The 25,710-nt window shown below is 37.1% G+C and overlaps 1 protein-coding gene across 4 annotated transcripts in view; it reads right to left on the bottom strand.

Annotated features, from left to right (window-relative positions):
- Positions 1 to 25,710, bottom strand: part of SLC9A6 (solute carrier family 9 member A6) — a 49,040-nt gene that overhangs the window by 8,934 nt on the left and 14,396 nt on the right. For 2 of the 4 annotated variants that reach the window (XM_016127511.2, XM_016127513.2), the window contains 8 exons: positions 19,848 to 19,989; positions 18,254 to 18,359; positions 17,875 to 17,963; positions 15,064 to 15,177; positions 11,859 to 11,970; positions 10,792 to 10,945; positions 5,399 to 5,429; positions 3,071 to 3,150 (listed from right to left, as the gene is read on the bottom strand). In XM_016127511.2, the coding sequence (XP_015982997.1) occupies positions 3,071 to 3,150; positions 5,399 to 5,429; positions 10,792 to 10,945; positions 11,859 to 11,970; positions 15,064 to 15,177; positions 17,875 to 17,963; positions 18,254 to 18,359; positions 19,848 to 19,989 (828 nt within the window). Of the gene's footprint in view, positions 1 to 3,070; positions 3,151 to 5,398; positions 5,430 to 6,612; positions 6,700 to 10,791; positions 10,946 to 11,858; positions 11,971 to 15,063; positions 15,178 to 17,874; positions 17,964 to 18,253; positions 18,360 to 19,847; positions 19,990 to 25,710 lie in introns of all 4 variants that reach the window. The other 2 variants (XM_036226747.1, XM_016127512.2) reach the window with 2 other exon arrangements.

Genomic DNA, 25,710 nt, shown 5'->3' with positions numbered 1-25,710 from the left:
AGACCCCCGTTTACATGGCCCAGTGATTTACAACAAATGCTCCACTGAAATTCAGTAGGATAAGGATGGTATTTTCAATAAATGGTGCTGGGTCAGTTGAATACCTATATAGAAAAAAGTGGATCTTCACTGACACCTCACACCATGCACAAACTCGAATGTGACAGCTTAAAACAATCACACTTTTAGAACAAGAAAATATGTTCATGACCTTGGGATATAAAAGATTTCAGATATAAAAAGCACCATAAAAGAAAAGATTGATAAAATAAAGCTCGTTAAAATGAAGAATTTCTATTCCTTAAAAGAGAGGATTAAGAACATGAAAAGTTGAGCTATACAGATTGGGAGAAGATATTCACAATACACAGAACCAACAAAGAACCAAATTCAGGAATACAAAAAAAGCTTCAAATCAGTTAAGACGACTCAATTAAATAATAGGCAAAATAACTGAACATACACACTTCATAAAAGATATCAAAAAGGTCAATAAATATATGAAAGAATGCTAGACTTCACTGGTTATCAGAGAAATGTAAATTAAACCACAGGAGATATCACTACACACCCATCAAAATAGCTAAAAATTAAAAGGGTGACAAATACCAAGTGGTGGTGGACGTGTAGGATAACTGGAACTCCCTTAACTTGCTGGTGGGGGTGTAAATCAGTTACAACCACTCTGGAAAAAGGGTTGGCAATATCTATTAAAGCTAAACATATACGTGCCCTAAATTGCACTCATAATTTCTAACTCAAGAGAAATGAGTGTCTATGTTTATCAAAAGATATATACATAAATGTTTAGCTTTATTTGTAATAACCAAAAGCTGAAACAAATCAAATGTTTATCAACAGTAGATGGTTAAAAAAATAACCTGTCATATATTCAAACTATGGAACAGTACACAGTAATGAACAAGAATGAATTACAGATACAGGCAACAACATGGATAAATGGTACGATGTTGAGTGAAAGAAGCAACACATAAAATAATACATATGATTCCATTTAAATGATGAACAAAAACAGGTAAAACTAATCCATGTTGCCAGAAGTGAGAATAGTGGTTGCTCTTTTGGTGGTGGAAGGGGAAGAAGGCATTACTGAATACAAGGGAACACAGTGTATCTTCTGGGTGCTGAAAATGTTCTATATACTTTATGTGGGTGGCAGGCACACATGTATGTATACATAGGTCAAGAATGATTAAACTGTACACTTAAGATTTACGTACATTACTGTATTTAAATTGAATCTCAATTATAACAAACAACCCGGCTATACAAAATGGAGAATGATGAATGATTAATTCTACTAGGGCACTAGGTTTTTAAATTATGAGGTCTTAAACAGACTCATAGATACAGAGAACAAACAGATGGTTGCCAGATGGGAGGGGTGTGGGGGACTGGGTGAAAAAGATGAAGGGAATAAGAAGTACAATTTGGTAGTTGCAAAATAGTCATGGGGATGTGAAGTACAGCATAGGGAAGGTAGTCAATAACATTGTAATAACTATGTAGAGTGCTGGGTGGATGCTAGACTAATTGGAGGGATCACTTCATAAATTAGATAAACGTCTAACCACTAAGCTGTATACCTGAAACTAATACAAAATAATACCAAATGTCAACTGCAATTGAAAAATAAAAAAATAAAAAATAATAAGAAAATTACAAGGCTAGTAGCACTTAATAGGGTAGTACTGAGTTAAACAAGTCTTGGTATTTAGTTTTATAAGAATACTCAGAAAAATAAGCTCTTATTTTACTCTTTACATTAAGATCATTTAATTATTTTTATATTATGCAGAAAATATACAGAACATTTAATGAAGGGAACATTAAACCATTTTTGTTAAATCAGGATGAAAAAGTCCCAAGAAATATGGGAGTGGCTTATGGCCAAAATGCTGATAATGGAGCCAAAAGTAATGATATAATCATTAAACAACTTTAAAAGAGTCAGGCTCTCTCCCTCTAATAGGAGTCTTAATACCACAGATATTCTTATATTTTCATTTTCATAGAGTAATTTTGAGTAATATAAAAAGTGAATATAAAAATCTAGCCAACAGAATATAGTAAGTAGATTGTAATAATAAGTGTTAAGTACATTTTTCTTAAATATTCAAGGCTTTAACCAGAAAGGCGAAAGCAAGGGAAAAAATTTTATGTCGTTGACCCAAATTTGTTTCAATGGAACATAAACCAGGTTTTGATTCATTCACTGATAAATCTCCACCAGAAAGGACACCATGGTCCCTTTTCCTAGTTCAATTTTCAAATAAGATTTAATTTTAATAAATAGTATGTGATAAAATGTTTTTTTAAAAGACATGATCTAAACAGGTTATAGAATATAACATGACCCAAAGTATAGCTGTGAAGAAGACTGTTATAATAGGACAAAAAAGAAATTTGACAAACAATGAAACACTGGCATTCTGAAAGGAGAGTCAGAGAAAAAAAAGGCATATCACTACCTATTGTGGTTATCTAATATTACTGCACTCTATTTTGTTATTTTTTATTAAAAATTATTGGGATGACATTAATAAAATCAAATAAGTTTCAAGTGTATAGTTCAACAGTAAGTTCACTACCAAAGTTAGATTTCCTTCCGTCACCAAATATTTGTCTACATTTTAAATCTTATTCTCATGCTTTTTCCTAAGGCAGCTCTTCCTCTTTTATTCTAGCAAGTACAGTGACAAGAGCCAACAAATACTTTTTTCAGGATTAACTAAATTAGCTAAAGGAAAATAAATATTAAAAGTCTGCTAAATAAATAAACCTATTTATCAAAGAGTCTGTCAAAAGGGCTCCTGAGTCCCTTTATACAGCCTGCTTCTGCAATAACCAGTCCCTACTGCTTTCATGGATTTTCAGAGGAATTCATTTGTGTGGGTTTCTTTTAATAACCTCCTCCATGACGCTGAAGGGGAAAGGGAAGACCAAAGGTAGGTTTTATATACTGCTTCAGGAAGGGAATGGTCAAAACAGTCATTCCATTAAATTGTAATTGTCCATGTCCGGACTACCATTTTTTTCTCAAGGATACTTATGATCAAAGTTGTACCATATCCGGAAGAGCCAGGCACTCTCTGCTTTGGTAGTTCTTCTTTCGTTTTCAGGAATACCCTGCAAACAAATAATAAAGAAATCAATACAAACGCAAAGATAAAATCACATTTATTTACAGTCATTTCTTTATAGAATCAGAAATATAGCCTATTATGTATGTGAAACTCTCCAACATGGGGAACATTAGAAATTTAATTGCTTGCATATTGTGGCTTTGGAATAAGAAATTGAAATGTTTTTCTGAAAACTTCTATGACCAAGGCTGCTTGCTGATTGATGAGTCTACTGTCATTTAAAAAATCAATGTGAGAAGTTCACCCCTTAAATCTGAAAGGCTTACACCCACAATGTGAATTGCATCTTAAGTAGAAAACATCATACTGACAGCCTTATCTTGGGGAGTTTGTCATGGGTCCCAAAAGTAACTGGCATTTGCAAAGTTGCTACTGTGTTCTTAAAACACTGGCAAAATGAAAGCAAGCAGGGAAATTCCATGGTAAGCCTGACAGGCTAGGAGGGAAAACTAATATAGCAGGCAGGCCTCTTTGAAAATAGCTTCCAAAAACACAAAGTGGGTCTTTATTGAAATATGGTGTAGTCAGCAGTGGGGCAGTTAGGCAACCTGGTTCATCTCGGCTCTGGTGTGAACTAGCTGGGCAAGTCCTCTTCCCTCTGTAGGCCTGAATTTCTTCATGCAATGTGAGGGTTGGAGAATCTCGAAGGCCCTTTCTAGCACATATGTTCTATTGTTCCATGGTTTTTGAAGAGCAGAGAATTTAGATTCTGGGTTTTGGTTCCTTCCTACCCTTCATGATCCTCAAAATAAAATGAATCTTCCTTTCAACATGTATACATGATATAAAAATATTTGAGAACACTGAATGGGCTTACAAAAGCCCACCAGAATATCAGTATTTCCTTTTACATCAGTAGGTATATGTGTCTCATTTTTTAAAGAACAATTACTCTATAAATCTCGTGATCTCCTCATCTCATAAACACCTGTACACCCAATTCCTCCACACTCCGTACTTACTATACTACTCCTCTGTGCCTTCCAGTGGTCACACAAAACATTGAATAAACAATATAACAAACGAAGGCATCCATAGGGCTTTGAAGGCAAGGGAGAGCTTGTATTTTTTCTGCATGTCACAGGTTGTACTCACCAACCTGGCTCTCTCCCTGTCACTTCATTTCCATTTCTCCTCTGTGATGATAGAGGTGACATAATAGGTGGAGAGTTATGAGATAGTGATCAAGCATTTGTCTGCTGAGCTATATGATAACTTTATTCTTGTTTGGACATGGGGTAGAAGCACTGGTCAGCAGCTCAACATCATAGGAATTTATCCTGCCTGGTTTGTTCAGATATTTCAAGCCCATGGAATTAAACTTTAAGGTCTGACCACAAAAGAGGCAAGTACTTACTATATCACATACACACTCATCACTCAACAGCTAACAAAATTAACATTTAGGAAATTAATTAATCTTCTGTATGTTTTTTTGAACCACACCCTGAAGACATATAGACCTGTGCTTGTTTCAGACAAGAAAAAGAATTATTTTGAAAGAGTTGCTTTCCATCTTCCAAAACCTAATTCTGCAATTTCCCATCTAATGTCTAAGACAGAGTCATGTATTCAGTGGTGCTGAGAAACCATTAAAAAGCAGATGGAAAATACCAGAAAAGAGTGGTCAGTCTAGAGAAGGCACTGTGTTACACTGCAGTCAATCTACCAGATTCAGGTGCAGAGGAACAACTAAGAAAGTGACACATGGAAGCAGGCACGGAAATGTGGGCAAGGCTGAGGCACAGGGTAAGAAAGTGCATTCTCCTGAACAGGCAGGAAAGACTGGATGAAGATTCCAAAGCTTCCAGACAGCTCTCAAGAGCAGCTGCTGGTCATCCAATTTGAAAGTTACACAGGAAGAGCAGCTGGAGTGGGGCTTACATCAGAGACAAGTCTCCATGCGCAAACCAAAATGGAAAAAGGCTCCCTGTGCCAGAGCAGTCACTTGAATATCCAGGAGCCGCTTATAGGACAGCTCTCCTCCGTAGCCAAAGCCCAGGCTGGCCCACAGATATGAGAGCTGTCGCCCTTGATAACCACATGCTGTCTAAAATTCGGTTTTGTCTTTATTGCACAGTGAAAAAAGCCAGGAATGATGCTAGTTGAAAGCTGATGCAAACAGGAGAGGATCTAGATAGTGGTGGCATGAAGTCTACAGCAGACTGTTTTCTTTTCAAACAACTGCACATTCGACAGAAATGTCAAGGACAGCACAAGCGCATATTTACCAAATGTTCTTGGTCTGAATCAACACCAACCCTAAAGGAGAAACACAAAAGGCAAATAAGATCTTGAAGCCAAAAGTCTATTCACATATTTATGTAGTCAGGCAGCTACTTTTTTCAAAACAGAAGCTATGGAATGGTTAATGTTTTCTTGCTTCTCTCTGGTTGTTGATATAAATTTCTGGCTCCTGCCACTTTCCTTAGCAACAGCTTGGATCCTCAGGCAAGCAGTGTCTACTAATGATTCTCTTTCTGAAATTCCACTTACCAGTTTCAGCAAAATAACATTTGCTCCTCTGAATATAAGTCCACTGTAAGCAGAGTCTGGGAAAGCAGCATTGCCTGTTACTGAATAAGAACTACTGGGTAGTTCCAAAACAAGGCTGGCACAATGCAGTTCCAGGAGGGAGTTGCATGTTTTCGGACCTCTCCGCTCTCATGGTAACATTCTGTTTTGATGACTGAAGAGAGGGTCCAATTACAGCTTTTTTTTTCATAGGTTATGGATAGACATCAGCCTTGGTTCTTTGTAATTCTTTTTCATCTGCTTAGAATTCCTGCTTTCCATATCCCAGGGAACAGCTTCATTATGAAGTTCTCTTTGACTCCTCTATCTTCTCAGCATGAGCACTCACTCTGTTAATTCTTTCTCTATTCTGTCTCTCAGGTCTTCTCTCCTTTCCATTCTAACTGCTCAAGCTCAGGCCTCGTTCTGACTCCTGGTGTCTGTAGAAACTGGATGTAAGGTTTTCCAGATGCCAAGTTCTCTCCTAGATTTAGCTGTCTGAAGCACAGAGCTCACTGGTTATTCTCTTGATGAGACTTTAAGAACAGCTTATAACCCAGAGGGTCAAGTCTAAGTCCTCTGTGCAGCATTCAATACTTCCTACAAGTTAGTACCCCTCCACTCCAACCTACCTTTCCCCTCATTCTATTCTACACACCCTATCTTCACCATACCTGACTACTCCTCTCCCAAATCCCTGTCCTCTCCCATGCCTCTGTGCCTTTGCTCATGTTGTTCCTTCTATCTCAAATGCACTGTCCCTTCAAAAAACAAAATGCGCTGTCTCTCACTTTTTTCTACTCCTTTTTTGAGTTCTAAGTGAGCCATTCTATGACTGTTTGAAGCAGAATCATTTTTTTCTTTGTCCTTTTACAGCACTTTCTAGATTCTTCTATTATAATACTTAGTACATTAGAGTATAGTTATTTACCTGTCAGTCTCCCCAAATAGACTGTGAGCTCGAGGGTAAAGGCCATGTCTCAATTCATCTCTGTATCCCCAGAGTCTAGCACAGTACCTGACACACAATAGGTGCTCAAATGTTTATCGATTAAGGTCACTACTAGACAACACAGAAAAAACAGCAGTATGAAGAGCTGTAGCAGTAGCATCTCAGAATACGAGTAACACTGAAGGGAGGAAAATGATGCGAGACCTCATCTGGAAGGCAAGTGAGTCACTGTCAAGTACTTAAAAACAGATGGCTATGACTAGATTCTTAATTTCAAGAAAAGCTCAGTTCTTCTTTGTTAAAATGGCCAGAAGCTGTTCAATATCTTCCTAGCCACATGAAACTCTAACCACATTTGTGCATCTAAAGTGACACCTAGTGGTCTTACAGAGAGCACATTTGTAATACTTGGAACATTATCAGAAGCCAATTAGATGTAATGAACATTTGGAGAGCACTTATTATCTTCCAGGCACTGCACTAGGCACAAGGCATAGACATGAATTAGACACAATCCCTGCCCTTAAGGAGTTCTCAGACTCCTGGGGGAGAGAGACACAACTAGAGCATAATCCCCAATGACTTTGCAATCTAGAAGAGCTGGGTTCTAATCTGGTCACAGCTCCTTTCTAGTTGTGTGAACCTAGTCAAGTTACATAGCCTGATGAACTGTGATTTTATCACCTGAAAAACAGGGATTATACCACCACAGAGTTCCTGCAAGGATTAAATGAGAAAAATGTATCTAAACATTTAAAAAGAATATCTGATACATCATCAAGTAGCTCTTATGACAATATTATTATTACAAGTCTGATTGAAGTAAGCGCTGTAATAGAGATACTCAATGTTAAGTAAATAGAAGAGTGAATCTGATACAAAAGAAGAGGAGAAAAAGGAGGAGGCACTTGAGCCATGTCATATCTTGGGAGTAAAAGAGAATTCCAGGCAGAGGAACAGTAGGAGCAAAGGCTCAGAGATAGAGAAGTGCAAAGTACATGTGGTAAATAACAGGGAGCCAAATGTCACTGTCACAAACTACGAAAGGACATAGGGACAGCTCTCTGGCTCTAACTCGCTGAGGATCCATTGCCCTCACAGAGGCTGGAATGACGCCTTTACCCTGCTAAACAGATCATGTTACTCCCTGCTTTAAAATCCTACAAGATTTCCAATTGGATTTTAAAATGCAAACTCCTTACCATGTCCTACAAGACCTGAAAGCAGGGGTCCAAAAACTACAGCCCACAAGCCGCATCCGGTGGACCACCTGCTTTTTGTTTTGTTTTATTTTTGTTTTTTGTTTTTGTTTTTTAATGAAGTCTTGCTGGAACACAGCCACACCAACTGATTCATACACTGTCAGTGGGGCTTCACAATAGAGTTGAGTAGCTAAGGCAGAGACCATTATGGCCTGCAAGGCCTAAAATATTTACTCTCTGGCCCTTTATAAGATGTGTTTGCCAACCCCTGCCACTATAGGATTTTGCCCACCTAATTTCCTACCTACCCTTCGATCGCTGTACTTCAGCTATGTGGGCTTTTTTTCTGTTCATTCAACAGGCCAAGTTTGTTCCCACCTCAGGGCCTTTGCACATGCTTTCCCCTCTGCCTAGACTGCTCTTCTTCCTGCTCACTGTTTAATTGGTAATACCTTGTACTTCAGGTAAACTGAGCTTAAATGTAACCTGAGAGAGACTTTTCCTGACCGTTGCCTATAAAATATACTTAATCCCCAGTCACTGTCACAACATTTTGTCATCATAGCATTTAATATCATCTAAAATTTTCATTTTCATTTGTTTACTAGTCTATTGTCTGTCTTCTCCCATTAAAGAATAGACTTTATGAGACTAGAGACCTTGACTATCTGATTACTACCACCATACCTCTTTAGAGCAGGGTCTCAACATTCATATTACTGACATTTTGGCCCTGATCACTCTCTGCTGTTGGGGGCTGCTCTGTGCACAGTAGGGTGTTCAGCAGCACCCTTGGCCTCTACCAACTAGATACCAGTAGCAGCCTCCTCTCTTTAATTGCGACAATCAAAAATGTCTCCAGACATTGCCAAATATTCCTTTGGAGGGGGTGGCAAAATCACCCCTAGTAGAGAACCACTGAATTAGACCTTAAAACAGTGCCCGGCACATGGTTGGTGCTCAATCAGTATTTATCAAACGAATGACAGAAAGGCACATTTGCAATGCTGTGCTAAGAGCTTTACAGACATTAGCTCATTGAATCCTTACAACAACACTAGGAGGTGGGTACTACCACACACACATTACAAATGAGGCAACTGAGGCTTAAAAAAAGGGCTTGCTCAAGATCACAGAGTTAGTAAAGGAAGGGGCTAGAACTCAAAGTAAAATCTACACCTGCATTAATCTTAAACTTAAGGACTTATCGGCATCCTCGAAACTGTACTAGAAAAATTTGGGGGGAAGGAAGAGAAACTTAAATGCCAGCCTCTCATTGCGAAGAGGCCCCAAAACCCCCAACAACAACAAGTAATCTAAGACTGTAAAGTAATGTATATAATTAAGAGCCAAACTACGCTACGGGACAGGAAAGATGGGGCCAAAGAGCTTGCAAAGTTGGTAAGGTGGATTCAACTTTATGTAAGTAGGGGTTTTTGTGAGGTTTTATTTTGTGAGCAGAGTAAGCATGGGTATTTTGTTTGGTTTGAGTGGAGGGCAGTTACGGCAGGGAACTGATTCTTTTTAAATACTGAGGCTCCACTAAGAGTACTATTTTTCCTAAATTATCTTACATTTAATTTAGTTTTTCTTAGTAGAATAAGGAAGCGTCTTCATTTGAAAGCTCTTGAGAAAAGGAAGGAGTTTAATCCTTCTAAAATTTACCACCCTCATTTCTTGATGAGGCTCCTCTGTCCACCATTTAATTGTCTATATGAACTTGAACTCCGCAATTTTTTATGCCTCTATTTTCTCACTTGTAAAATGGAGCTATTGTGATAAATATCTACAATGCACTTAGCACAACGCCCAGCACACAGTAGGTGCTCAACAAATGCCAGGTCCTCCCTGAGGTAATAATCGGGGTTATACGAATTATACAATATATTGTTTAGTGTATTTTCAATTGTATACAATAACAGCACAGAAACTGTGAGAAAGGGATTTGAATAGTAAAGAGAAAGAAGACAGTAACAACAACATTTGAAGTGCGATTTAGTGCTGGCTGGTCTTTAGAAAAAGAAAGGCATAATAGAATGAAAAAATGGAGAACAGAATCTATAAAATGTGAAATACTATTTTCTCTCATGAACCCTACACATTCTGGAAGCTCGGTAGCTCTTGAAGTCAATGAAGTTTCAGCCAAACACAGAACTAAAATCTACAAAGGCTTCTGCAACACAGTCTACTGTATCCATGGAAACAATGCAGAACTCTTGAGATACAAGGGAGCTTTCCAACTGAATACATTAACTAGTGTGAACTGAAGATGGAGACATTACAATCTCGACCTTGAATTGTCAGGGTAGAAACCGTGCTGATCACAAAGACGAGAAAGAATGATAATATCTAATATTGATTAGGGTTGGGATAAACTAGATTGTCTCACAGGCTTCCGATAGAAGAAAAATTTTAATCCTATCTGGTGATACAGATCAAGAGCCTTAGGTATATGCATATCCTTTGAGTAAGGAATTCCACTTGTAGGAATGTAAGGAAATAATCAAATAAATGCACATGGTGTATGAAAGTACAAATGTTCACATTATTAATGGCAACAGTAACAACAAAATCCTAGAAACAATACAAAAGTCCAACAGTAGGAATTTGGTTAAATAAATTATGATACATTCATCCATTAAAATAATGATATGTACCAACAGAGATGCCCATTCTATATTATATTTAAAAATCAGTTTATAAGTGTACCTATAGTGTTGTCCCCTTTTGTTAAAAATATATCATATACAGCAAGAGGTATAGAAAGACATCCCTCAAAGTGTTAATGACATTTTTTATTTCATTTGGCATAGTTTCCATTTTTCTGTACCATGTTATATACTTTTTAAAAGGAAAAATGAAACATTAGTTAAAGCTTAAAACTTCCTCATGAATAACAGAAAAATAACCTGAATTATAATTTAATACTAAAATGAGGTCCCCAGTCACTACTTACCTTATATGTAAGCATGACAGCATGGCAGTGGTGCCACCGCCAAACACCCACACAGTAAAAAACACAATCAGCAGTGTGGTGCTAAACATCATTTGCCGTGCGTAAGTGGCAGTATCTCGAATGGCCAAGGCAAATGCCATTGCACCACGAAGGCCTAAAAGGGAACGAAAGAGATATTTCTTCAATTACTCATTATCAAGGTGAGCTTCATAAATTCAGAGAAATAAGGCACATTCTGAGAACTTAGAACCATGTGAACAAATACGTTACATTAACATATATAAGCATATACAACTAAATAGAAAGAGAACTAGTACATAATACTGACGTGCACTGATTCTTTAACAATATTTTAAATTTATTTTTAAATTTACTTACAGTCAAAGTCACTGTTCTTGGTGTACAGTTCCATGAGTCTTGACAGATGCGTAGAGGTGTGTGACCACTACCACAACCAAGACACAGAATAGTTTCCTTTGTGTGACTTCTTTTTAGTCCAACCTCTCCGTCACCCTGCCAAAACGCTAGCAACCACTGATCTATTCTCCACTGTGATGCTTTTATCTTTTTGAGAATGTTATATAAACGGAGTCATAGTACGTGACCTTTCATTTGGCAAATGCCTCTGAGTTTCATCCATGTTGTATGTACTGACAATTTGTTCTTTTTAGTGCTAAGTAGTATTCCACAGCATGGATGTGCCACACTTTGCTTATTCATTCACCCATTGGAATGCAGACAATTGGGCTGTTTCCAGATTTGGGCAATTATGAATAAAATTGCCATAAACATTCACATACAGGTTTTTGTGTAAAAATGTATTAATCTTTATCTTCTCCACTATATGTGACATATTTTTAAATGGGGAATTTGGAACTGGAACATGAAAAATATTCCCAGTGAAGGGAATAGGTCACTATAAAAAAATGTTCCATTGGCAGTTGCAACTTTAATGTTTAAAGGAGTCATATATTACCAGCAGCATATCATTTCTGTTTAAAATGAAGCTGGCATATGCATTGTGAGTAGTTTCTTGGAGTGGGGAAAGAGAGGGAATTATAACTTACCAGCAAACATCATCATGTGTTGAAAATTTGATCCAATCTTACTTCTTCTACCCAAGTTAAGTAAGAGTGACAAAGGATAAATATTGGCAGCTCTTCCCACGAAAATAGCAATCTAAAATTACCAATAGGTTAAGGATTATTTCTTTTTACTATTAATATTATTTAGACTCTACATTCAAGAGGGTGAAAGACTATCTTAGGAAGCTCAGTTTCTAACACACAGTCTTGTGATCCCACTGTCTAACAGTGAGCAGTCCAATGAAACTTTCTGCAATGATAGACATGTTCTATGTCTGCACTGCCCAACATGCCATATGCCTGAAATGCGGCTAGTGTGACTGAGGTGTTGAAATTTTAATTTTATTTCATTTAAGTTAATTTAAATTTAAATAATCACACGTGGTTAGTTGCTACCAAATTGGACAGAGCAGATCTAACATATAGTAGGCCAACTCAGATTAATTGTCAATGTTGGTAGGAGGAAGAGTAATATTGGCTAAGCTTGGCTTTGCTTCTTCAGAACAAAGAAAATGGCAGCTCGTGTACACCTGAAACTAATTTGTATAATACTGTATGTCACCTGAAATTGAAAAGTAAAAAGGCATTTACAAAAAAGAAAAGGGCAGCTCAAACACCTCATACCACTGACACTGCTGCTAGTCCCAATGTGTTCCTCCGAGTTTATAATATCCACTCTGCTTCCAAGGGAAGGTCGAATGAGAATTCAGAATAGTTTTAACTAGAAACCAATTTTAGTGTTTTTTTCCCTTCAGTTTGCTGTCTAGAGACTCCTGCTTTACAATTACAATTTTTATTTCAGGGTTTATGATATAGTCTCCATCCCATTTTCTGAAAGGAACACCAAGGAAAAGCTAAGATTAAAAACAAAACAAGGTGAAAACAGGGCTGACCTAAGTACATTTGGAAATGGACGGAGTCTGTAAGATTAAAGCAAAAGGATCTGTATGTGAGAATATGCCCATCAATAAATTTCTTTTTTGTTTAAACCTTGGATAATTTGGGTCTTTGTCACATGAAACCAAACCTATATCCTAACTAATACAGTCAGCAAGAGAACAACTCTCCCTGGTAAGGGTCAATTATCAGGGTAGGATTTTGTATCGAGGAACTTCACCTACTAACAGACTCAGAAACCTACGCAGAATTTTTTGCCTTGTTTCCATTTAAGTATAGTGGCTCAGGCCACTTGACTGCTCAAAAATTTCTCAAAGACTAGCATGATATGAAGTTACCAATCTCATGGGAGTTTTCCAGCTAAGGTTCTTCTCTTATTAATGGGGCTTTATCTTTTTTAGCCTGAAGTTCATTCCCAGAAGATTAAGACTCTGCAGAATGGCATTTCAGTAATAACTCACTTACTAACAGACATTCTACTTAGAGTTTTAGTTAAAAGAAAAACATTTCTGCCAATCTATTTGGCAGAATCTGTGTTCTGAGGTGGTTTATAAAATATCACTAATTCAGACATCCTTCTAAGCACAATCATTCCTTTTTCATGTTTCATGTTCACCTATCCCACTTGGAAAATTCTTCCACCTCACTGGGACCTCCAGTCCAAAGATCCCATTGCTTTTCCTTCAGTCAGTCAGTCCTATTACTGCTTCTCTTTTCAGCCACATAATGATAATACTCTCTAAAATCCAACATTCACTTGCTCCTCTCCGTGCTTTCTTTGCACTCACTTTGCAAAACCCCAAACTTAGACAGACTCAACTATCTCTTTTCTCCATGCTTATATAGCTAAGTACTCCAGGATAAAGTCATTCAACAGGGCAGACTGATTCTACTTTTAGCATCTATCTCTCAGACTCTAATGGGTCCCTAATACTGCTCAGCAATCCCACTGCATTTTTTTTGATCAACTCATTCTCCCAACTCTCTACAAGAACTATTTCCAAAGCTTCTCCTCAAAACTCCTGCCACTTGTGGAAACTAGCCTCCAAGATGATCCCCAATGATCCCTGCCTGCAAGTATTTACAACCTTGTGTAATCCTCACTCACACCATACCAGGGTCCATCTGTGTGACCAACAGAATACAGTAGAAGGGATGATGGTACATCACTTCCAAGATGAAGTTATAAAAGGGACTCTGACTTCCATCTTGAGGTTCTCTCCACTTACTCTCTCTGGAGGAAGCTGCCCCATGTAGAGGTCCATGCGGAGCAGAACTGAAGCCTCTAGCTAACAGCCGTGCAAGTGAGCTTGGGCTGGATCCTCCAGCCACAGTGAAATCTGTAGAGAGTGCAGTTCTAGCCCAGGGCATGACTGAAACTTCATGATAGATCCTTGAGTCAGAACAGCCCAGCTTAAATTGCTGTTGGATTCCTGATTCTCAGAAACTCTGTGAGGTTAAGACCTGACTGTTGTTGTTTCAAGCTGCTAAATTTTAGGGTAATTTGTTACATAATAGATAACTGATGGGTTGTCTGCTCCTACCTTACTTTCAGCAGATAATCTCACCTCCTACTTTACAGATTAAAATAGAGGTTATCAGACAGGAACACCATCTTGCAAATGTACTTTCATCTCGGCATAACCTATTCTCTTGTGGAACCATGGTGGAGCTGTGCTTCCTCCCACTGAAGGCCAGTCCTTCCCCACATGCTCCAGATTTCATCTCCTTCTGCCTTCTCATGAGGCTGGCACTATTGATTGCTCCTTTTCATGTACTCAGCTTCTCCCTTTCAAATGGATTTTAAAGACTCAATGAGAGAGCAAGAGAGAGCATGAGTGATTGACTGACTGAGTGACTGAGAGAGAGAGAGAGAGAGAGAGAGACAGAGAGACAGAGACAGAGAGACAGAGAGAGAAGCAGCCTTCTTCAGCCTTTCCTCATCTTTCAACTGCTGCCTTGTGGCACAGACTGCACTGCTCCCCAGTATCTCCTCTCTCTGTCTCCCCTTTAGTAATAGAGGACAGACAATATTATCTTTTTGGATTGCCAGAACGGTTAAAGACTTTGTTCCTGTCATTTTAATCTGTCACTATTATTTGTACAATAAATGAAAAAAAATGAAAATAGAATAAAATAGAGTAGAAAAAAGTTAAAATCCTTACTTGTTATACTAAGAGAAAAAAAATTATAAATTTAAATGTACTCTTATCAACCACCCCTCCAGAAAACACATGTAAATCTCGATTTTCAAAAAACTTTTCAAAATAGAACACATAGTAAAGGATACAAATGCTCCTACTACAAATGTTGGATTAAAGACATGGCTTTGAAAGGTGAACAGTGTCAGTCCCATGTAAGAAAAGATGAAATTCTCTGCCAAGAAATTGAGAAGCTCAAACAACTGAAACAAAATTTTAAAAGGTTAGTCTAGTAAATAAATTAAGGTACATGATATGAAAACACAAATATTACTAAGATAATGAAACAGATACTTCAAATATGTAAAGTTCACGTATATCCCCAAAAATATGTGATTCAGAGGGGAGCAAGTGTACAGATGGCATTTCCAGTACCACAGAAAAAGCCAGTAATGTTGCCTGTCACCTTCCCCCATGAGCTTTTGTTCTCCAACCCCACATCCAGTCATTCTTATCCTCTTCCTCCAAACTCTGTCAATTTTTTTTCTTGGAATGCACCTTGTCCCTGCCACTGCCTTTGTCTACCTTTCATCACTTCCTGCTCATAATGCTGCAAAGGGGATGTAGAAGATGGGTGGTATCCTTGCCACCCACCTTCTACATCCCCACCCAATGAATCTCTAAATATGGGAGTTTCAAGATACTTCCCTCTTCACAGGCTGTAAGATCCAGTCCAAATTCTTTTACCCTACAGAGTATTTCATGACAACTCTCAATATTGCAGCCTTGCTATGTTATTTCACTTTTTACATGGGTCTTAGCCCTCATTTAGAGAGAAAGGGCTTATACATTATTGTCCTGTGCTCTGTACCCTCCCCAGCCATCTGTCCACCCTCCACCCTTTCAACATCACACCTCATCAAGTATTACTAACAGAGCAAGGATACAAGACTTGCTGAATGGATTCAAGGCCCCCATAACCCGTGTCTCTCTGTCCATCAGAGTTATCTATCACTGCTCTTTAACAGAAGTCCTCTGTCCCATAAAACAGAGTAGTTCTTAAGTCACGACATGGGCTCAGAAGTCAAAATGCCTTCTCCACTTGCTAGCTGTGTGGCTTTGGACAAGCTAATGCTTATAAACTGGAGTTGCCTTATTACTGAAAAATGGGAAAAATGAAAATAAATAAGTATATATTTAATTTATTTAAAGGACTTAATATGTTATTATTATTATTTCTTTAATGATAATAGCTAAATTTTATCCAGTTTTACTATGTACCTCCATTATCTCGTTTTAATCTCACAACTCTGTGAGGTAGGTCCTATAGAGGAGGTATATAACTTGCCCTTGGTCACACAGCCAGCAAGTAGTGGAACCAGGATCTGGAACAATACAGTGATTCCTGAGTCCCTGCTTTAATGCACACCAGGGGTCAGCAAACTTTCCTGTGAGGGGCCGGAGAGTAAATATTTGAGGCTTTGTAGGCCACATGGTCCCTGTCACAACCACTCCACTCTGTTGATATAGCACAAAAGCAGCCACAGACTATACGTTAAAAAACGAGTGTGAAAAAAAACAACTAAAAAATGAGTGTGGTAGTATGCCAATAAAACTTAATGGATACTGAAATTGGAACTTCATATAACTTTCATATGTCGCAAAATATTCTTCTTTTGATTTGTTTACAACCACTTAGAAAACCATCCTTAACTTGCAAACCTCACAGAGAGGCCTGGCTGACATCTGCCAATCCCTGCCCTGCTCTGCACTTCACTGCCTTCCATTTGAGAATATTAGCTGCCTTTTTATATCTCCCTTTACCTGTATTGTTTCCCTTAGGCTTTTCACAATCTTCCCAGCTTTCAAGGCTTACCACTTCCTCTACAATAGTGTTCCAGTTTCTCAAGCCTCAAACCATTCCCCTCCTTCTCTGACCTCTTGTATGACATATAATCTGAAACACAACTAGGAATTCTATTAGTCTGTCTTTTAAATGTATACAATCTTCATATCACAAATAAGACTGGATATTCCAGCCTTTTCATTTTTCATTCCCCACCTCATTGTCTAGAAAAATGCACCCCTCACCAGCTGATTTTCTATATACTTATTGCACTGAATTTAATCTGTAAAAGAGATTTGTAAACTTTATGTATATGCTTGGTGGGGAGAGCCTAATCTTTTTTGAGGAATTGGGAAAAACATCAATCACATACTAAATTTGAGGCTTTGGAAAAAAGAAGAAAAGAAAAAGTATCTTTGCTCCTGCTTTATTTTTTCCATGCTAATCTTACTGTGTTCTAGTCGCTGGCAAACTTAAAGCTTCTATTTCTCAATGTGATCATAATCAAGTATGTATCTGTTTCTATTCTGGACATCACATATTATTCATGTCTTTGTCCCATATACCTCATAAGAATAGAAAATGCTATGCGTATGTCCTTTATAGTTCCCTTCGGGTACTCTGCACAACTGATCATTCAGTACCATATGAGGCCCAACCATCGATGTTTTGACATTTCTGGAAACACAGCAGCTTCAAACTGCTTGAAGGAAGACCGAAGGAAGTTAATCTCTGTATTACCCAGCAGTAGATCTAGTTGGATCAGAAGTTATCTTACCTCTATCACACAACAATATTTCTAGTCAGACCTGAGTGGGCTTCTAAAACATTCTTCTTAAAAGCCATTATGTTAGAAAAACAGGAAAGGAAGCTTAACTGACCCATCACTAGAGCAACAATTTCAACAGCTCCTGGCTATTTGGCTGACCTACCTCTACTCTAATATCTGTCACCCTTCCACCTGTCAATCCCATCTATTTCTGGAGTCAAGAGAAGAGCTGAAATGAATAGACATAATTTAGAACAGATCAAAGATTACTTTTTTTTTGTATGAAAGGATCTGTTTTGCTGCAGGAAGGAAAAATTTATTCACAAACCATAAAGTTTCTCTTACCTGTTTGGTTCTGTGCTGAGACTCCGTGGACAAATTATTGTATGTATAATGGGCCTGCGTGATGCCACAGAACAACACAGCAACCACACCTATAGAGACAAGTTCCGAGTTCACATGAAAGGAGAGTTCTCGACTTTTCTACTGAGGCTCTTATTTAACAGAAGTAGATTATATGCTTAGTGTAGTCATTTCCAGTTGTGACTTACTTTGTTGAGAGGAACCACTTCCATTGAAAATCCTTTTTACATTCTAAAGTGACAGCATAAATCCTAACCCTAACGAGTATGTTCAAATACTAGAAGAGTTGGTCCACTTGTAGAAAAAGACTGGCAAAGTCATTCCTTATACAGGTTTACAATCAAAAGGAGGAAATACCTACCTGTGAAGCCCCATGCTTCAGCCAAGAGGAAGGTACTCCAGGACATCAAGAAGAATAAGCCTGTCTCCAACAACTGGAACTCCCGTAATTTGGTGAACTTGGTCACGTAAGACCGTTAAGGTTGGTAACAAGACCTCAGAATACAGAAGTATGACAAGGAAAAATAATAGTCGAAGCAAGCCCATCATGAAAGTGAAAAAAAGGTGTCTCCAGCCTCTCTAACACAAGTCACAGAGTAAGGGGGCCCCAGAGTGAAGAAACTCTTCAAATGAGCATTTTACTGAGGAGTGAGCAGCCATCCCTTCCAAGAGGAAGTCTTATAGCTTAGTCAACCCAATTGTTTTATGGGTATCAATGCCTTGCCAGAAGTAACCCATGAAGTAAAGGACCGGAATAACAGATCAGATACATAACATGCCAACTCTGACTATTAATTTAAGACTTAAGGCAGGGCAGCTTCCATGATTACCAGCAAATTACATCTATTAAAAATGCCATTTTGATGAGATTTTATGATTATTTAATCCTCCAACACCTCTGTGATGCAGGGCATTCCATGATGAGAATCTAAGGCACATCACTCACTTATACCAGTCTAAAAAGTGTTTGTTAGTTCACAGTGGAAGGCCTTGTGTCAAGCTGTGACATATCTTGAGCTTAAATCCATTTCACTTCAACAAACATGTGCTACGACAAAAAAAGTTAATAAGATATATGCCCTGTATGCAAGGAACTTATAATGAGGAAGAGATACTATCTGTCCCTTTCTTCCTCAGTTCACCTATAAAAAGCCATAAGACAAGTCTCTTCCAGCACAAAGCTGAAATATAGAAAACTTATAGATTCTTGAAAAAATATTGTCTTATATGAAAGTATCTTAGAAGTTTTAGAGCTGGAAGCTCTTTAGAGATCATCCAGTCTCACTCACCTTCCCAGCTATCTCTACTCTCCACCTTCCTATACCAAGGTCCCATGAGGTAAAGTGTCAATGCTTCTAGAACATAAACTCCAGGAAGGCAGATGCTATATCTGTCTTTTTATCTTTGATATACTGGCATGTAGCAAGCAACAGAGAAATGTTTTTTGGATGAATACAAAAATGACTTGCCCAAAATTTTGAATAGCAAACTAGTGGAAGTATCTAGGACTCTAGAGCAGAAGGAGTAAATCAGTAAGAGCTGAGATGAACTCCCATCTATCCTAACCTAGGGACCCTGTCTTGTTCAGTTGGCATCATGGTCATATGTTTCCTATTTGTCCCTTCAACAAAGAGCAAAAGACTTCCAGAATGAACAGTGGCACAGAACACCCAGAGGCTCTTTAGAATATATCTACCTTTATATTAATTTAATCTACAACCTTAAAATTGACCCCAAAGGGTCATTTTGTCTAATTAGACTTCTGTAGTGAAACTCTGAGGGCATGGAACTCTATGCAAAACAATTAAATTACTTATTGGTAAAGATAACTGCCTAATGTTTTCACACCAAGTAACACAATGGCAACTATGGAACTAGAAGAGACCACGGAACATGCGGAGCATGGCATTCAATTACTTTGTTAGGTTAACAAGAAAAGATAAATATGAGGATATTAAAGCTGTCACCACTCCAGTAGCGGCGCCCATTGCAAAAGATCCACTGAAGATCCCAAGGAAAATCCCAATAGACTTGAACATGGCTGTGACATCGAAGGTGTGGCTGTTGTCTCCAGCTGGCTGGTATGCCACTATTGAGCTACAAAAGAGAGACTGTTATTACTTCTAGAAGCAATTTTTATTTCGAAAACATTATCTAAAAATAATAAAATGAATAAATAAAAACATTATCTAGTATAGAGCTTAAAAAAGGAAATCAGAGGGGGGAAAACATAAAAACTTTGGATCCAAATTGCCAAAGTAAGGAGAAAAGGTTACCAAAACACCCTGCAGTGGATCAAGCTAGCAAGAAAACTCAGATTTTATTAAATGACAGTTTCCGGAGGCAGAACATTTTAAGGTCCTTTATATGAAACTGTTTGCGTCCAGCCTTAAGATATTGTGCAGTAATATTTTTTTTTAACTCTGTTGAAGACTTACTAGTACTGAGTGCCTAAAAGCCCTAATATAATAATGTGAACAAACTAATAAAAAAGTCCATTTATTTCCAGCAGAAGCATAAGAATATAAAAAATATTGTTCAATGGTCACATTTTCTTCTTCCTATGGGGGGAAAAAGATGACCGACATACTCTTTTGAATTTTAGAATTCCAGAATGGGCCTAATATCTAAGATCTATTCACTAACTGAAATGGACTTTTACAGGAAAAAGGGTTTGAAAGGCCTTCCATGGAATTAGAATCCACTCAATGGTACTTTTAGCATACCCAGCTGGATCCTCCACCTCAAGTTTCTGAAAGAAAGTCACTCTTTAAGAGGCCAAGACAGGCAATTACAGGAGATACTCCCCATCTTGAACTCATAGTCCAAACCTGGTCTAAAATGCTTCTTTGAAAAGTCACCCCAAGAAATAGAAATGGCTGAGAAGATCACTGTTGCCAACAGGTCTCTGGCAGGAGTGCCTACCATTAACAAATCAGTTCTCATCTCAGTTAATTGAGGTACCAGTGTTTTTATAAAAAGTCCAGACTCAAAGACATCATACAAGTCATGTCAAAGTAAAATAGAAGAAAAAAACACATTCCTAAGAATATAATTAATTCCCCCTGTGGTTACTGCAATGTTTTTCTGGTTCAAGGCAATAACATGGGCTTGCTATACTGCATATACCAAGTTCCTTTCATACCTCCTCAGTTCACAAAAAATCTAAGACCAAACTAAAATTTCCTAATTTTACCTATTTTATTGATATACAGCACTGATATTAATTTCTAGTAATGGCATCTAGAAATTTCTGAGACTAATCTGAACTGAAAATTTTGAGCACTTGCATTTAAATATTCAAACTGACCAAATCACTTTAGGACCAGTAGATTTGAGACTGTTTTAATAAATACGAAATGTCCTTTAATGTCATGCTTTCTTACCTACATACAAAGGGGTCCCACCACCATAAATCAGATCTGACCACATCGTAACATGAAAATATTAGCAACTGACTGGAGAAAAGAAAGGATATTGCTATGACAACTTCCTTTCTCCCTAGTAATAGTCTTCAAAATGCTAGCTGGAACAAAATATCTAATACTATGCCTCTTGAGACTGCTTTCCCTGGATTAGTTCATGTAAACTCAAGATTCACACTAATCATTATTTTATGCTTTAATCACTAAAATGTACAAGAACACATGAAAACCATAGTGGGCTGAGAACAAATGAGAGATTTGTTTTCTTTTTTTAGTCGAATGCTAGCCTCTGGATTGAGATCTTACTTAACTCACCTTTTCCACATCGATCAACATTTTATCTTGAGGAAGTGACATTTTTATGAATACTTTTTTTAATTCTGTAAGTAATACAATGTACAATTCAGGGGGGATCACCCCACCATTGTACTTCCCAGACAGATCTATCTTCTTTTCCTTCTCTCTTTCTTTCTCCTCTTTTTGTTACATGCTATTTCATGCTTAGTTGTAATCATAGTGAACATATGGTTTTGAATTCTGCATCTTTGATTGACAATGATGTAAGAAGTATTACAGTCTCACTAACCGTGGTTTTTTAAGACTTCAAAAGTGGTCCAAATGGAAATAACATAATTTATTTAACTATTTCCCCACTGTTACACATTTAAAAGTTGCTTCTCAATTTTTTGCTCCTAATCATAACAGTGTGAAAGAACATATTTGTGCTTTTTACAAATTTTGAACTATTTCCTTTGTGATACATTCTTAGAAAAAGGGTATTACTATTCCTATGGCTCTTTTTACATGTTGCACAACTGCTTTAGAATAGATCTGCATTACATTTTTGGAGGGAAATATGACTAGATCTCTCAAATTTTTAGTGATCATATCCATTGGCCTAGAAATTCTAGTTCTAAAAAATAATCATACAGAAATAATTTTGATGATTATCACATGTTCAGTGTGGTGCTATTCACAATACAACATTAGAAAATGCCAAATATTAATCAATGGGGGGTGACTGGAGAGGTAAATTTATAGTGCATCTGTACAATGGGATAATAGAGGTGTTAATATACTATAATACCTCGGTGAAAACAGCATGTATAATACTGTGCTGTTTGCTTAAAAATTATTGATATTTTTATATGTATGTTATTATCCTAAAAGAAAAAGTCTGGATGAAAACCTTAATAGTGGTTATTTCTCAAGAACTGAAATTTCAGGAATTTCCTATTTCTAAGTCAAATACTTTAAATTTTTATTGCAAAAACATTAATCTTAATATCATAAATAATGACAAAAGATAAAATACAAAAGAGTACTGGTAATGCCAATTTCAATGTTAACACCAATGTATGAGTGATCTCATTTCATGACACCAGGGTTTCTCAATCCTGAAATTATTGATATTTGGAGCTGAATAATTATTTGTTGGATGATAGATGCTGCCCTGTGTATTGAAGGATATTTAGCAGCTCCCCTGGCCTCTAGATGCCAGTAGCAACCTCCTCCCATTCATGACAACCAAAATGTTCCCAAACGTTGCCAAATATCCCCTGAGGGGGGATGGACAAAATTGTCCCTGGTTAAGAATGACTACACTAGACCATTACTAGCAGTAACTACTTTCATTAGCAATTTTTTCTTGTTAACTGAATAAGTAAACATGACCACATATTTTAATATGTAAATCTCCGGTAAGTAGTTAAGTTAAACAGTTTGTCTGTGATATTTGAGTATTTCCTATTTTATAAAAATGTAAATGATCTTAAAAAACATATTTTAAACTCGTAGGAATTTCAGTTCTCCAGGCTAATTATGATATATTCATTTGGCAGAATACTATGAAGCTTAAATTTTATCTCTAACTAGCTATCTGCACTACGCTATATTAGTACATACCAATCTATCTCATACAGCTATGTATGAGGGACTGAACCAGTTTTCACTCCACTCTCCCTGGATTAAAGTATTAACATTAACAAAAAAAGTACTGCTAATCTAACAGGTCAAAAAACAGAAACAACTTCCAACTTCGATTTCAGGAAAGTTGCTTTATACAGTTTACTACCAAACACAAGTCCCTCAAAAAGAGGTGCCCATCACTCCTTTATGCAAGGTTGCTTCTAAAGAATATTCACATTAGAAAATCATCAAATCAACAGAATTCAACACAAAGTAGACTATTTCTATCTAATGTACTTTAAAAGGCAAATGAAAGACGATGATAAACATATCACCGAGCGCTCCAGCTAGCAACCTCCCACGGCTAGCAACACAACTGGTTTCCCCTTGGCTTCTGAGCAGGAACTCATTTGCTCACCTCCACTAAGACACTTACACAGTTAACAATTTCCTTGATATGATACTTTCCAGATATAGTCCTGCTCACCCCCACCACAGTTCCACCAAAGTATGTAATGAGTAATTTTGATCTCATGAATCTAGAATAGTACTAGTGATGCACTATCCTTAAGAGAATTGAAAAAAGTACTCAAATCATTCTCTATAAGGATTATTTTCTCACAGAACCCTGTTTGAGAAAGGTTGCAGTAGAAGGATGAGCACGGTCCTTTGTGAGAGAAGTGTTACAGAAAGGGCATTTCTTTTCTAACACATTTATTCTTCACCAGCACTGATATGTACACCCCCAAGCTCAAATTTTTTCAATGAGTTATTTTTCTTTTAATATGTATTCAACTGTTCTTCAAGTTGCAGGAAATATCACTTTACTAAAGGAAAAACTTAGGCACCAGGGCAGTTCAGTTCAACATAGGGCCAAATCAGAGATTTTTTTCCAACTCTTCATCCATTAGGTCAATGAGAAAGGAACACTTATTAGTAAGATAATTAAGTCGCAGAATAATTATGTAGGATGGAGAACTGATGCTATAAGTAACTGCCTATATCTTACTCTCTTCATCTGGTAGCACTGGTGAGCTTAACAATCTTATGTACTGAAAGCTTCAATGATCTTTGTAGCTTCTTTTTTTAAAAAACACCTAAATTATAACCACGCTATCCATTTCTTCCTCCCTTAAGTACTATTAAACTTTTATTTTGCACCTATTGTCATCAAAGGTACATACATTCAGTATCAATATTGGATCTAGCCTTTAGGCTTTATTTCTTAAATTAAATGGACATTAGTTTTAGGCAGGTGCAAAAAAAGTATTGCAATAAATATGACAGAGGGGGTGGAATTTACATAAATCACATTCAGAAAATGGATTTGACCTTTTGCAGATCTTTATACACAACATTTAAGAAATTAGTGTTACATCTCAGAAAGGATAATTTTCTATTCTGCAGTAAGGCAATTGGGGCACTCAAGCTATGCAAACCAGAGTCACTGACTGATGGGTCATTTACAGTTAAGAAAGTGGAAATTAAGGAGAAAAATAAAAATGAAGAAAAAATGTGAAGGGCTTTAATTTCATTCTCATAGAAAGGTCTGATATGGAGTAAAAGCAACTGTCTATAGGGTTAAATATTTGCTTAGTGGGACTGGGTTAGCAGGACTGAGCTGAGCTCCTCAGAGATTGAAACTTCCTTCTTTCACCTGCAAGCACCTTCTAGTAACATGCATTGTAATTTTTATAATTAGATTAAAATATTGCTCATTTCAATAATTGTCTTTAAAAAGTGTATTATTTAACACTTCTAAAAATTAAAAATGTTTCTGAACTGATTATGTTAAACAAGATAAATACAAATTAAACTACAATGAGATATTTCTCAATCATAGAGTTAACAAAAATACAAAAGTCTGACAAATATTCTGTTGGTGAAGCTATGAGGAAACAGGCACTCCTATAATTTAGCGGTTAAAATGCAAAATGGCATAACCCCATTGGCTGGCAGCTTAGCAATGTCTAACAAAATTACAAATGTATTTACCTTTAACCTACTAATCTTATTTCTGGAATCTATCCTACCAATATACCTATGCATGTCTAAAACAGGTAAGTTCAAGGTTAATCACTGCAACACTATTTGGAATAGCAAAAGACTAAAAGTCTTTGTTTCCGACAGTAAGAGACTGATTGAATAAACTATAGTTCAGTCTGTAGTACAGTACATAGAACACTATGCAGCTGCAAACAAAGAATGAAAAAAAACCTCTTTTGATATGGAAAGACCTCCAAATTACAATTATGTGAGAGAAAGTTAGGTATAGAACATACAGAGCATGCTACCTTTAAAAGAAATAGGAAGCAAATAAGAATATTAATTCATGTGTGTACACACATATGAATAAAGAAATACTAAGACACAGAAGAAACTAACAAAAATGGTTACTTATAAGGGGCTGGGTGACAGGTAGATGAGAAAAGGAATAAGAATATTACTTTTCAACATTTACCTTTCTATATAGTTTTGATTTTTG

This window comes from Rousettus aegyptiacus, unplaced genomic scaffold (genome assembly GCF_014176215.1).
Source record: "Rousettus aegyptiacus isolate mRouAeg1 unplaced genomic scaffold, mRouAeg1.p scaffold_m13_p_9, whole genome shotgun sequence".
Classification (NCBI taxonomy): Eukaryota; Metazoa; Chordata; class Mammalia; order Chiroptera; family Pteropodidae; genus Rousettus; species Rousettus aegyptiacus.
This window is presented reverse-complemented; position numbering and strand designations above follow the sequence as displayed.